Below are 14,441 nucleotides of genomic sequence, written 5' to 3' on the forward strand. Positions count from 1 at the left end.
TTTTGCAAATGCGTAACAACCTCTCTGGGTCTTTTCAGGCACTAGTGAAGCTGTTTTTGCTGCCATCTAGTGGGTGTTGTAATTCAACGTTTTCTTTAAAATCAGTTACCAACAGATCCGAAACTTTGAAAACTCAATCCACAGATGATTTTCTTGCAGACATTTGCTTTTGATTTCAGCAGCTCCTGATATTATTTAAAATATTTTATTTATTATGTTTGATTTATTTATTTTTTTGTTGTTGATAATATGTGACCAGCCAAGGAAGCCATAGGAAGACCTATTTCAAATTTACTGGTGTTTCCAAAAAGTTGGAAACACCAATAAATTTGAAATAGGTCTTCCTGGGAGTACGCAAATATAAGCTGTCATGCACCCAAGCCTGATTATAAATACACATGCTGTGTAGTTTTCTGTAATACTGGAATGGTTTACCTTGGAGGCTAAATGAAACCCTCTCACCCTCTCTTTTTTCCATTCCTCCCTTGGAATCCAGAAGATCCACCCATGATGTTTACTGTGGAAGAGCCACAGCTATGTAACTAAGCTTTATTTGCCTTCTCATACTGACTTTGACACCATTTGTGGTGTCTTCAGCATATAACTCCTCCTACATATCACTTTTAGAGCTATATTATTCATTCCTCAGGTGAATGACAGTAATCCTTTAAATGAACGTTTTTGTAACTGTGATAAAAATACTTAGACTCCTTAATTGTACCAGTGAATATTTATGTTTTTTGTTTTTTTTTGCATGTACAATTAGGTTGGGAGGCCAATTTAGCTTATATTTTCAGCATAACCACATTAAATTAAAAATAAATTTACCCATATTAAGTTTACCAGACTAACCAATAAATAAGCTGAGCGTATTTTAACACGAGTCATTGAACAAATTTATCTCACCCTGTTTGATGCTTCTTCTCTTTATCTTTTTTTTGTTTTTGTTTTTTTTTTTTTTACAAAATCTAGACACATATTAATGGAAAGGTATTGTCTGACAAGTCTTTATTGAATGATTAAAGTACAAAGTAACCCTTCATATTTCACTACAACACTGTAGCCAGAGGCCACGAGAGCACGAGAGATGAAAGAGAAAGAACTCCAGGGACTCCACTCATACTTCAGATCAGCGCGCTTGAGTTTCATAACTGCCACAAAAACATTTCAGCCCCTGACGTTTCTGAGGGAAAGTGTATCTGGAGCAGGAAGAAGTGTGAGTGGAGACATAAGCAGAGGTGGCTGGACAGTAACCAGACCGCACATGTCCCCCTGAACTCCCCGGGACATTGTGTTCTCTGCCAGGGCGGTGGTGCTCCATTTTTAACAGCTGGCCTTGTGCAGTTGCCAAGCGAGTGCCCTCACAAGGGTCATGTAAGTCTCAGTAATAGAAATACAAATAAAAATAAAACATGTTTGAGCTCAAGTGAAACCTTTGCATAGCATCCATGACCGTTTTTCTTTGGTGAAGTCTCATGTACAAACTGTCTCAGTGGGATTTATTTATAGTGTATTAATATTGTTGGCAGAATGCCTTGGAAAATAATATCCTAGCATGCTTCTAATTGTGGTGGGAATTATATATCAGTCAGCAACACAATTAGAAAAAAAAAATAGTCTATTATTAAGAATTTCAGAAACTTTGTTTAGGTTTTTCTTTAACTTCTGACATAAATGTATATAATATTTAGAGTATTGTATTGTATAGAACTAGACAACATGATATAACCATCATAACAAATTTTACCAATACAATTTGTATATACTGGTGGTGTGTACTCTATAATTTGTGTTTTATTTGTGTAAGTTTTCCTCTTTCAATGCCACATTAATCGATCAGATTTTATGTGCAGAGCCGTTTTCACACAGTTAAACGTTACAAAGGCCTGTACAGAGGTAAAAGGCAAAAAAAAAAGAAGCATTCAAGTGAATAATTACAGATGAAATTACTAAAAAGCCACTAGAATAAAATGTCATAGAAAATGTAAATCATAGCATAGTTTCATTTTTTATGAAGAAACCTCAAAGGCATTATGTCCTAAACCAAGCCAGAAATGAAAATGACTCAAAATTACATTTCACATTTGATTGAATAAAACATATTTAAAAATCTAATTAACATTTCTATAAAATCATTCACAATTAAAAGTTACCTAAAATATGATAAACAGATGCATATAAATAAAGTTAAGCAACACACAAAAATTTCACAGTCATCTGGGAAACAAAAGAGAAGTGGTCCTCTTAGATGTTTAAAGATTAACAGTTTCCCAATTCTATTCCTTTGGGAATGTTAAACTGTAGCTTTAAGTGCCTTTATTCTATTCTTGAGTTAAAAAAATATTACTGTATGTAATACACCTAAACCTTGATACATGCTAAATTAGCTTTTTTTGACAATTGTATGTATTTTAGGATTTAAATCTAACAACTTGCTTTCATCTTCAACTGAACAACATCATCTCATGCACTGTTTAGATTTTTCATCTCCCAGTTTTTTGTGGCGAAAAGGTCGATGCAAGGCTTTGTTCGCTTCCAGCATGAGCTTCAGTTTAAAGTTTCATTTGTCACTCGCAGGTTTAGACTATCTTAAATTTATCTACCACATGCATGCTGCCATTCAAGTGTTTATTGTAAGCTTTTACTAATTAATTGAAATTCACCCTTTTAAAATAATATTTTGAAATACTTTGAAGATTTCTTTTTGGTTTTGTTAAAAAGTGTGTGTATCAGACACAGTAGGGGAAAAAATATCCCCTACTACAGCACGCTGGAAATGACCTGCGCTGTCTGTCATCTGTTGGCATTAAAAGACAGGTGTAAGCATGTCTCTTCCAAAGTGATTAATGACTGCTTTCTGTCCATCTGTTTATGCCTTGTCAAAGGAACCTGTTCTCTCTCCAAGCCATCTTACTAGAAAGTGCATATTTTAGAGAGAAAAAAAAAAAAAAACAGTTATGTGGTGATTTTTTTTTAAAACTGTCTGGACATCCAAATGTTTTTTCTGATAGACACAGAAAAAATGACAGCGGTACCTTATGATAAATCTGAATTTGCCGTAAGATGGTTCCTTCCTTTCCCCCTCACTGAACCCCTCTTCAAGCCAAGACATGGGTGTGAGTAATTGGCATGAGCTGAGTTTGGCATCTTGTCCCAGTTTACAGTCTGTGCTTGTGTTGTCAGAATCATTACGATGTCTTCAAGCATGAGTCTGTGGGAACACAAGAAGAAAAGGGGGCTGGATGGATGGAGAGGGGAGCGGGGGGGGGAGGAGTTCAAGAAACAGATGTCTATATCTGTCTGTACTGCTGACATTAGTATAATGTTGATAAATCATAGATAACTTAATTTGAGCTATAAGACATATGGATTATGATTATGTTACCCAAGGTCAGTTAAAATTGATCCTTTACTCTCCTATGGGAGGTTATCAGAGGATGTTTTTGTCAGAGAGTAAGCACATCATAAATCATCTGTGGTCACCCATCTCTTCTTTCAGCCTGAAGGCTTCATGTCCAACTGTAGGTCAAGCTTCTTCTCAATTCCCTTGACAGCGAGAAGATGTTACAGGCAATCCAGAGATCCTTTCAGGATTGCCTGTAACTTCTACTCAGCATTTACAACAGCATATCACTGCCGTAGATATGTCTTTGCTTTTCAGGTTGAATATTACACAGAATTTCTGTCTTTACAGAAAAGTCTGCCCGTTATGATGAATCTGTAGTTCACCTAAGCGGGGGCTGATCGCTAAGCATTTTCCTACTTGTTCGGCACAACAAGTACTGCGTACAGTGATCATTTTGACACCTACCAAGCAAGTGCACGGAGGTGGGCTTAACAGTTAAAGCCTCTCAGATGTCTCATAACCCAACCACTGCCAAGCTCCCTCCCTAAACATTTGAAGCTTGCTGACGTAGGCCGGCCATTTACATTTAGCCCCCCCCCAACTCAATCTATTCTTAATACCATATCATGAGGAGAAGACCAGAGGACTGACTTCATAATAGTTCCGATTGCTTAAATTATCTTGTAGTTTCAAAGATTTAAAATCTCGTTTGAGCATTTCCCTGCTGAGTTGTACCTGGAATATTTTCTGGATTTCTTCTCCTAGCTTTCTCTTCTTCTCTGTAGAACTGGCAGCGATTTTAGTGGAAGTATTTTTGTTTGTTGCATGGACTTTACCTAAACAGTTTTTGTATCAAGTTGGTGTCTTGAGGTAACTTTTGTATCACAGGAAACCATGAGTTCCTTAGTCATAAATCCAATGGGAGACTCCAGTAATGCAGGCTTTGATATAATCCAAAACCGCATTGAGTCCCTGAGTGGCAAGATGGACAAACTCATCAACATTCAAGAAAAGGTCCTCAGTCGACTGGATGGGATGTCACAAGAAATCGATGATATTGAGCAGGATATGGAGCAAATCAAGGTGGACAAGGAGGAGATCCATTTCTCCCCAAGGGTGGTGAACCAGACCCAGGTGATGGGGCGGGAGGTGAGGCAGATCTGCAAGGAGATGAGCACCATCATGTCTGTAGTCAACCAGCGGTCCGAGCAGCAGGCCCAAAAGCTAGAGGGAATGGAGAAGCTGGTCCTTAGCATGCAGCAGGTCATCGGCTTCATTGGTGAGACGGTGAAGTGTTCAAAGGTGATGGAGATGATGTTCAAAGGTCCAGCAACTCGGAAAACCTCCAGGAACAAAGACAGTAAAGGGAAGCAGGCAACCAAAAGGAAAGCATCCACAGAGACGGTTACAAAGAAGCCTGACAAGGTGGGAGAAGCTAGAAAATGCTAAGTTGCATTACTATGCATTGCCAAATTTGGGTGACTTTGATCCTAATCAAAATTGAATTCTGGCTTTTACAGAGTAGTTTCTGAAGTGAGATTAGAAGATTTTTTTTTATGCTTGAAGGGGTTCTACATGGTCATTTATTATTTTAATCTTGTATTTGTCAACTTTCCACATGCAAAGCAGAATGCTGTGGAAACTACCAAGATAAAGTTATAGCTCGGCAGTTTCTGTTTTTTTTTTTTTTTAGCAGGACAAGTAAAAATTATTACAGCACCAAAGCTGAACAGTATTGTTTTTGCTCATTAATTAACTTTGGCTTTGAAGGATTTTTTCTATATAATTAGCTGGTTTAAAAGGTCATTTCTGGGTTTTGGCATGTACACACTTCCAAGATACACTTAAAGGGTAAAGCAATAAAGGTAGTTTATGTCACAAGAAAATGCTGCTACTGCACAATAAATATGATACATATATAAAGTCCACATTTAACTCACGTTTATGGCTGCTGACTCCCTCCTTGCGCTTGATGCAACATAGCCTCCTTTGCACGAGGCAAGGAGGGGCACAACCTGGCAGCACCAGGGTAAAGCCAGCAGGAAACCTAGATCAAAATACAAGTGGCCTGGGATTTTTTTTTTGATTGGAACAGTGGTGTTTTTTTTACCCCCTCTGCTTACCATGTGTCAAAGTTTCATGATGAGTCAAATTTCTCACCTCCTCTCTTTTGGTCTTCATTACTCTCACTCACTCAGATTTCTTTGTACATGCTGTGCTTCTTAGCTCTTCATAGTGCCCCAGTTAAAGCTCTGCTGGCAGTTTTACAGCATATTGCTACAAGTCAGTTATAAAATGAGAACACCAACATGTGGAAGAACATGCTCTGGTCAGATGGAACCAAAATAAAGCAGCTCCCACGCATGCAAAATGCAGTGTGTGGCAGAAAAGTAATGCTGATCTCACTCTGACCACACCATCACCATGGTAAAACATGATAGTGGCAGCTTAGTGCTGTGGGGATAGGGAAGCTGATCAGAACTGTTAGGAGGATGACTGGAGCCACAAAAGACTTAAGACTGGGCTGGAGGTTCACCTTCCAGCAGTACAACAACCTTAAAGATACTGCCAGCCAGAGCTAGCATTTCAATGTGTTCAAAGTGCACAAAGTATCTAAATAAGATCTAAATAAGAATCTGTGGCCAAACTTGAAAATCTATGTTTACATAGCCAGTCCAATTGAGACCAAGTTATTTTGTAAATAATCAGCAAAAACATAATTTTTTACAGGCGTAAAGCTGCTAGAGACATACACCAGAACACTTGGAGCACAAAGAAGTTGTACAACATCGAAAGTGGTCTTCAGTACGATATTACAGAGGATGCACTTAAAAGTACCTTTCAGTGTTTCCTACATATGTAATCTACTGCACTGCATTTCATTAAATGTACTTAAAGTTCAGGAAGTTAAAAGGTAAATACATAAGCATTATACAATGTCTATTTAAAAAAAAAAAAATCATCTTTCACTCAAAAACACTTTCCCATTGCACTGAAGTCACATCCAGAGCTGACCTGGGCTTTCCGTCTTTATATATCTGTAATTAAGCAGACTGTGATGACTCTGTTAAAGGGTCACTAAGTGCTATCTGGCAGCAGCCGGCACTCAGACGTGCACGCTGCTATCACTTACATAGCGGTTGTGGTTTTCTTTTAAGTTAGACGGATGAGCAAAGCAAAAACTGACCACATTGGCAGAAAGAAGGGTTACCGTATGTTGTAGAAGTAAAAAATAAAATAAAATAAAATAAAATCTCCCCAGTGTTTCTTTTGCTGAACATTTATGACCGCCAAGTAATCTGAATCATTTGTGGCTCGTGTTTCAACAAATTTCCGTTGTCGTCAGAGTGGTTGTCAGGTGGGGGCTTCATCCTATCCCACCTCCAGAGGTGTGAAATATTTAACATTTATTTCATGTTACTTTGGTCTCGAAATGCACTCCCTTGTTTTCCAATTACATTTCTTTACCCCACAACTGTCTCTAGGTGAACCCTAACACTTGCAACATATCCCCTCTCAGTTAACGTGAACGTTGAAAAACATATGTGGGACACCTCAAGTTCAAGATGAGTTTTTTTTTCCATCTCAACCTGATATCAGAGTGTTTAGTGTCATCGATTCAGCTGGGAGATTTGGAGAACAACCTGCAATCGCTTGTAATATTTTCCACACAGGGTCAGCATCACATTCCACTGTTGAGTGCGACAAGTGATAAGCTATAAATTCACTGTCCTGCTGCTACCTATCTATCAGCCATGAATAAGCAGAGGCATGCCATTATATAAGCCAGTATGTGCATGCTGATGTCCAGTAACTGTGGCCGCAAGGCAGTTAGGTTTTTGCAATTTGTCATATGTTGTTTATTGAAAGTGTGACTTTATGTTTTTGAGAACGTCAGCCCTTGATGTCAACTTTCATATTAAGTTTTTTGTTATTTACCTATACAGTTAATTGTATGTTACTTTTGGTCAGTGCTGTGAAAAAGTATGCTACAGATTTCGTTCTGCTTTCATGCATATTGCTGTATTTTTTTGAGACAGTACCTCACTTGGATTCAAGTATTAACTTATATCTCACTTCCACTGAGCAGAAGTGCGTGGCTCGGTGAAGATTGGTACGCTATAGCCCCTTCTGTGGGGCTGAATGTGGTAACTTAGGTTATGAGAAAAGGAGTTGTAATCACTGATGATGATGCTCTAATAATGTCAGTTTGTGCATGTAACTAGCCAGGCCATTGCCTTCCTGGGCAATTCTGCTCGAAAACAATTCTTGCACAGTCTGAGCTTTCTCCGCGTGACTCTGATTGTCTCCAACAGATTTTTTTACTGGGCCAATCAGCCAACAGAAGGAGTAGTTGTGAACAACGATGCAGATTTTCTGCACTGCTTTATAATTGCAATCTACCTGTAGTTTTAGCAATGGCAGTGGAGGAAGTGAATGAAGCTATTCAATCCGTCTTGGCCATGCTTCCAAATATAGAAATGACTTTAAGAGCCACTTCGCTTGGATCAGCACTTCTCTCCCTGCAGTGGAGAACGGTTGGTTACAATGCAGGGAATTTCTGATAAGCTTCTTAACGTCAGACTGACGTGTTACATAAGTCACGGGCAGACTTTAGCAATTGGGTAGAATTGAAAACCTCAACACACTCCACACCTCCAGGAAGCAATCGTTTCTCCATAGCTGATAGCCCAGTGTAAGACAAGAGGCTGGTTTTCATCAGGCTGACTTTTTCCCAGGCAAGCGCCTTTTGGCCATTCTCTGATAAGATTCTCTCTTTTTGATTTGTGACTCGCCATCTTGCCAACTACGACGGTCTTGTTGCAGATTGAAAATGGTGGTTGAGATGTTTATGATCGAGGAGTTTTCATCCAGTGACGTACCAAAGAGTCTGCTGACAATCAAATGAGTTGCTCATAATGCCCAGCTTGTACCAGCCCAGAGGTGGTTTCCAAAAAAATGCGGAGGAACTGCACTGGATCTGCAAACAGAGATGAATCTGTTAATTGGGGAAGAACCGGTTAAAGCCACAGCCTGGTTGGACTCTTACTGGGCAGGCAGGGTTAAACCCTAAGTCTATAACTCTACCATTATATGACTCCATAATAGTGTATCACTTGCTTATTGCAGTCTGTGACATTTTTATGTTCCCCAATCAACACACTGGTTGTGTAACGCCTACAGATAACCAAACTATACCATTGTCATATGCACTTACAATTGAAGGGAGGCATATAGCAAGAGACATATCTTCCAAAAAGTTCCACTTTTGTCTCATCAGTCCACAGAATATTTTCCCAAATGTTTCAGGGATAACAGAAATATTTTTGTATTAGCAAATAAAAGCTCTCTTGTGCAGAATATTTGTGCCCAGGATCTTCCTTATTGTTTGGCCATTAACTGAGGTAGGTGAGCATTGCACTGCTTTAGATGTTGTTGTAGGTTTTTTGTGACCGCCTGGACGAGTGGTCCTGAGAGAGTTTCACTTTGGTTTGCTGGAGTACCAAAGTCTTGCGGATGACTTTGTAGCTATATTTCGATTGGGACTTTTTGAGAATATTATGTTATGTTGTGAGCTGGATTCTAATTAAGTGATTTCTTTATTCTAGGTTTCTCGGGCTATTTTTGTCAGATATATAAAAAAAAAAAAACGTAATGATCTGAAACATTTAATTGAGATATATAAAAAAAAAAACTAAGGAAATCTGTGAGTTCAAATACTTCTTTACAGCACTGCTGCTTCAGTTAAATGCCTGTTCTGTTTGCAACAACATAAAAATTAAAATAAATGCACCCCTTCTGTATACACTGCTAAAACCCTACCAAGCATTTCCATCTTGTCTTTTTACTAGAAAACTACCTCTAGCAAAGGCAGTAAATGGAAACAAGAGATAACTCCTGCATGTCAGCCAAGTTCTCTGCAGCCCCATTACAAGATAAAGCTCCATGGACCAAAGCATTTCCTCGCATCACGTAAATGTGGAAGCTTTGTAGGTTTTTTGTGCTTACAAACTGTACATATACTAGAAGTTCTTTATCTTTTTATTGCTTGACTCTATATGCTTTTGCATTTATGATTACATAAAGGGTGATGTCTCGTTCTTAATGTTATGAGGCTCATCACCACTTTATCTGGATATTATTAGTTTGATGTTTTTAAAAAATAATTTCTTCAAAAAAGTATATTTTTTAAAAGTGAGAAAAACGTTTTAGGGCAGATTTCTGAATTTTTGTTTTGGAACAGAAATACATCTGACAAACAAAGAGAAATAATATAGTTGCAAACATCAACAATGATGCAGTACAGATATTGACCTGGCTACAGGATCTACTATTTTCTTCTTCTTCTTTTTCTTTTTTTTCATTTCACAGGGGAAAGACCACAAGAGCAAAGATGGGGGAGAAAAACCATGTTTGGGCCAGAAGAGCCTGAAAGCTCAAAAGAAGATGAAACCTCCAGATGCAGCAGGTACTTAAAAAAATAGAATATAATGGGTTAATTCTCGCAGCAGTCAAATCCTCGCTCGGAAACCAATCTCAAAATCAATGAGGTCCTATTTCTGACTTCCTTATATGTGGAAGAGCTATAAATTATATACGGTGAGTGAGAGACTTAATTCAGATTCTGTGTTTTTGTATTTTTGTAGATAATATTTCGCCAAAGAAGCAGGCTTTGCTTCTTGAAGAAGTGCAGAAACTAAACAGAGAGAACACAGAAAAAACAGGTCAGCTGTTTCTGCAGCTGGATCTGGAGTCTGGGGTGACCCCTAAAGACGAGCAACCAGAGGCCCCCACTTGCAACCTGGTGGACTATGTGCATGAAGATTCCCAACCTGCTGTGGCTGAGGAACGTGAGGCTGCAGGTGTTATTGAGGAGCAAATAGAGGAAGAGGAAACTAAGGTAAAAGCAGTGCCAGTGGATGATGTAGTGCAAAAGAAAGCAGCAGAAGAAGAAAAGCCCAAAGTTCCCGAGGAACAACAGAAAGAAAATATTTCTGCTTCTGAAGAACAAATAGAAGACTCCAAGATGCCCTCTTCCGATGTAGATGAAAAAGAGGAGATTGTTACCAGGTGTGATTATATTTACCTATAACTACTCTTGTGGCAATAAGTCAATCTACATTTCTGCACAGGGTCTTAGGTTTCGGTAAACTTCCTACACAAATTACCACTGAATAATTATCTTTCACATTTTTGGTGAAGTTGAGTAGCACCGAGGATCAAAGTATGACCACTTCCTTTCAAAATAGTTTGAGAAAACTATTTTTTTTTCTCAAACAAAATAGCTGAATACAAATATAAATCAATAATTAAAACAGATGTTTTCCTTGCTGCTCTGGTTTTGTTTGCAATTAACCTTAACCTGCCATAGATATCAATTTTCATTATTTAATTTTTTTTTCTTTCAAATTCATGCTTCAGAGGCCATGCTTGGTTATTTTCTTTTTTTTTTTTTTTTCTTGTTTGGATACATCTGCATAAAATTTTTATTGTCTAAAGCTACAATAATATGACAGAACAAAACAAATCTATAAAACCCATCAACTTCAATTTACAGCGACGACCACAAGGATGCAACACCGTGCACAGAGACTGAGCAGGACCAGGTCACTGAGACAAAACAAGACAAGAATGAGGAAAGAGAAGAGCAGCAGAAAGAGGAGGATGATGATGAGAGCTGTGAGCATGGAGACTGGGCTTGCTTCAAGGCAGATGGAATTCAAATCCAGTTCAACCTTAAAGAAAAGTTGGAGAAGGGAAAACTGGAGAATGCTGACGAGAAAACGATCGATGACGATCAAAGTGAGCGGTTCTTCATCGGTGAGTCACGTCCCTCTTCTTCAGAAGCAGGGCAATGCCAGTGAAGGCTGGTGATAATAAAACTGATGACTAGAACTTTCTCTTCATTATCCCAAAAGTTAGAACATTTTTCGTCTGTAAAGCTTCAATAAATGAAAGACATTGCACTTTATTTATTTTGCTTGGTGTAGAAATCTACTTGAATTGTAAAACTGAGCTCTGAGGAAGTGGAAACAAGACTAAAGCAAGGGAGAATGTGTCACAATCATTTGATTTCAAAAATATTAAATATGTCAATGAACAAGATTTAAGTAAAATTGAATCAACCACTTCAGGGTTACACAAGTGATCAAGAGAGTTAGGTGGTCCTTAGTTGAAAACTGACAGCAAATCAACATGACAAAGATGTGAATCTTGGATCAAATAAAAATAATAGAAAGAAACAAAAATGATCAGGAGCATTATTTTCTGCAAATCATTTTTATCCTCTGGAATAAATGTAAAATGATATCTTAAAATAAACTTTTATAATGGTTAATAGCTTTTTCAACAGGAACAGAATAATAATAAATCATAACCTAAAAAAGAGGAAAGCAAAACTTCCAAAGACACATTTAGGCATGCATCTCTAAAGTTTCTGGAAGTAAATAATACAGTGGTAAGTGTCTGGGATTTGCTATGCATCTATCTGAATACAGTAGATTATGTATTTTTTCTTCTTCTTTTATCCAGTAACCTGTAATGTTTATCTTTTCAATCTGATTATATACTTTTTGGGTTAAAATTTAGGATGTACTAATGCAATAATGATTCTTTACTGAGAATCCCAGCACACTTGATCTGGATTCTACAGTTCAACAAATGGAAGTTCAGAGAAGAGCTTAGTCTTGAACCAGAGACTTGAATTCAAGCTGGCTGCTTTCGTAAACAATACACAGACAACAACTCTATCTGTAGTTATTTATTACAAAACATTTGTAAATGATATGCCAGTGCAACAATGGTTGCATGCATACTTTAAAAAGTCAACAGCAGCTGATTATCAGTGAGACATGTATGTTACACCTTATTTATAACTTATAAAAACAAATGACATCTTTTTGCTTGTCTCCCCGGCCGTTTTTAGACACCACTCCTCCTCCGGCAGCTCCTTTTAATCATCGCATTGTGTCTGCTAAGCCAAACCAGATCAGAAACTTTTACACAATCAACTGGCAAGAGGTCCTAGGCGGGTGAGTGTGCTGCTCCTCTTTTCTACTTACCAAAAATAAATAGGTAAAAATCATGCCTGCTGAACAAAAACCATGAAAAGATGTTCTTGATTCCAGATTTAGGGCCGATTGTGTAATTGTCCTCCCCTCCCTCCCCCCTTTCTCTTCCTCTCCTCAATGGTTCATAACTCCAGAGTCATGGCAGTTATTTTTACACGAAGACTGACTGGTATGTGATACTGGATCCACAGCGCCAGCTGGTAGCTAATCACTAGGTGTTAATCCGGACCTTCAAAGAAGAGACGCAGCCTGGCTCAGATTTAATAAAATTGCAGATTAACCGCAACACTTTCCAGAAGGAAAGATCAATTCCTGATTTCTCTTGGGAAAGATGCTCTCCACTGTCACTGTCCCATTATTAAGTGATTCTTTACTGCTGCAATGCATAATTTGCACGGCTAGAACAACTTGGCTGTCTGTGCAGCCAAGAGCCAATTGTTCTTTCTGCCTCTCTTCCTACAGGGGCCGGTTCGGTCAGGTGCACAAATGTGTTGAAAACTCCTCAGGTCTCACTTTGGCAGCGAAGGTCATTAAAGCTCGAAGCCAGAAAGAAAAGGTACGACACCGGAGATACGTTGCATGACGCTGAGCAAGTCTATTTTAACTCCTACCATGAGAACTAAGCCACGTGTGATATAAAAAAAAACCCGGGGGCCGTTACAGTTTTTAGTACTTACTAGAATGTTGTTAGGCCTCTCCTGGAACAGAGGCAAAGGGAATACTTCTCACCGCAGAGAGAAAATAACTGACCCAGACCAGAAGATGCATAGTCTCCGATCGCAGAGAACAGCTGACACCTCTCATTTTATGTGTGTGTATCTGTTTGTGTCCTGCATCTGTGCATCTTCCTGTTTGCCTCTGCATCTTTCTGTGCCTGTGTTTTTGGTAGGACATGGTGAAGAATGAAATCCAGGTCATGAATAATCTGGACCATGCCAACCTGATCCAGCTCTATGCAGCTTATGAGTCAAGGAATGACATCATCCTTGTACTTGAATAGTATGACCCTTTTTTTTTTATTTTTTTAGATTTACAGTATGTGTATGTAATGTGTATAAATTAAGAGTACATACCAACTCAATATTTAAATTCTTGATATAATTATTAATTTAACTTACTATAGGTTGCATTGTTTTTTTTAAAGTGAAACGCCTACACTTTTTGTTGCATATGTAATTTGTTTTTGCATTTGTTTTTATCATCAGTGTTGGTGGAGGGGAACTCTTTGACAGGATTATTGATGAAAACTACACTTTGATGGAGTTGGATGCTGTGGTGTTCATCCGACAGATCTGCGAGGGCCTTCAGCATATGCACAAAATGTCAATACTGCACCTAGATTTAAAGGTAACAAAGATAAACACAAACAATATAGGTGAGGGATCTCTGCACAAACTGTGAGAAACAGATGTTGTTATGGAAAAGTTCTGCTACCGTATAATAGTACAGATTGCACTGCACTATCAATGTTATCAAGTTTTTTTTTTTGGCAAATATACACTGGGTGACTACTTTTGATTTTATAAAATATGCACATCATTTATTTACTTTAATTAAGAAGATATTTAAAATCAAATGTCTAGCTCATGGCTCTTCAATCTGTGACTCCAGAGTCAGATATGGCTTTTTGGCCCCCACTCTGTAGCATTTACAAACCCAAATAAGGGTTTGTAAATGCCTTTAATTGTAAAGGCAATAAGAAAGGGTGGATTAAGTGGCTCTGTTGGTTTTATGCAGTAATTCCATAGAATATCTACGAAGGTACTTTACTGTACAAAGCTTTGAATAATAATTTAATGTTTCTTAACTTTAATCTATGTAAATAATAATTTTGTATACAGCAAAAGGATCTCTCAGCTCATTCTACAAAATGCTAAGATTTTATTCCTTTCAAAATTTTGTTGATTAATTTTGTTCTGAAATCTGAAAGTATAAACACACCTAAATTAAATTTCTTAGATTTCAAAATAAAACATTTTACTTTGTAGATATTTGTCAAATATTTTTTTTTTGCTGCTCTACAC

General features: G+C 37.9%; 1 protein-coding gene across 3 annotated transcripts; it reads left to right on the forward strand.

Moving 5' to 3' along the window:
* The first annotated feature begins 3,889 nt into the window (after positions 1 to 3,889).
* On the forward strand, positions 3,890 to 13,883 carry LOC103135800 (myosin light chain kinase 3-like). Of its 3 annotated transcripts, XM_007548723.2 has the most exons (9): positions 3,895 to 4,771; positions 9,199 to 9,336; positions 9,719 to 9,815; positions 9,994 to 10,417; positions 10,905 to 11,167; positions 12,273 to 12,378; positions 12,880 to 12,973; positions 13,307 to 13,416; positions 13,623 to 13,883. In XM_007548723.2, exons 1-9 carry the CDS (start codon positions 4,241 to 4,243, stop codon positions 13,816 to 13,818), a joined length of 1,959 nt encoding a protein of 652 aa, XP_007548785.1. In that variant the 5' UTR covers positions 3,895 to 4,240; the 3' UTR covers positions 13,819 to 13,883. The 3 variants fall into 3 exon arrangements, with proteins under 3 accessions (XP_016525273.1, XP_007548785.1, XP_007548786.1); XM_007548724.2 differs by lacking the exon at positions 9,199 to 9,336 and having other exon boundaries at positions 3,912 to 4,771; positions 13,623 to 13,878; XM_016669787.1 differs by lacking the exons at positions 12,880 to 12,973; positions 13,307 to 13,416; positions 13,623 to 13,883 and adding an exon at positions 12,552 to 12,869 and having other exon boundaries at positions 3,890 to 4,771.
* Positions 13,884 to 14,441: the final 558 nt, after the last annotated feature.

The sequence above is a fragment of the Poecilia formosa genome, unplaced genomic scaffold, assembly GCF_000485575.1.
Source record: "Poecilia formosa unplaced genomic scaffold, Poecilia_formosa-5.1.2 Scaffold27, whole genome shotgun sequence".
Taxonomy (NCBI): Eukaryota; Metazoa; Chordata; class Actinopteri; order Cyprinodontiformes; family Poeciliidae; genus Poecilia; species Poecilia formosa.

Coding starts and splice junctions, on each gene's coding strand:
- LOC103135800 (XM_007548723.2), top strand. CDS start 4,241: ATGAGTTCCTTAGTCATAAATCCAATGGGAGACTCCAGTAATGCAGGC. Junction 4,772..9,198: donor TTACAAAGAAGCCTGACAAG/GTGGGAGAAGCT, acceptor TCTTTTTACTAG/AAAACTACCTCTAGCAAAGG. Junction 12,379..12,879: donor TGGCAAGAGGTCCTAGGCGG/GTGAGTGTGCTG, acceptor CTCTTCCTACAG/GGGCCGGTTCGGTCAGGTGC.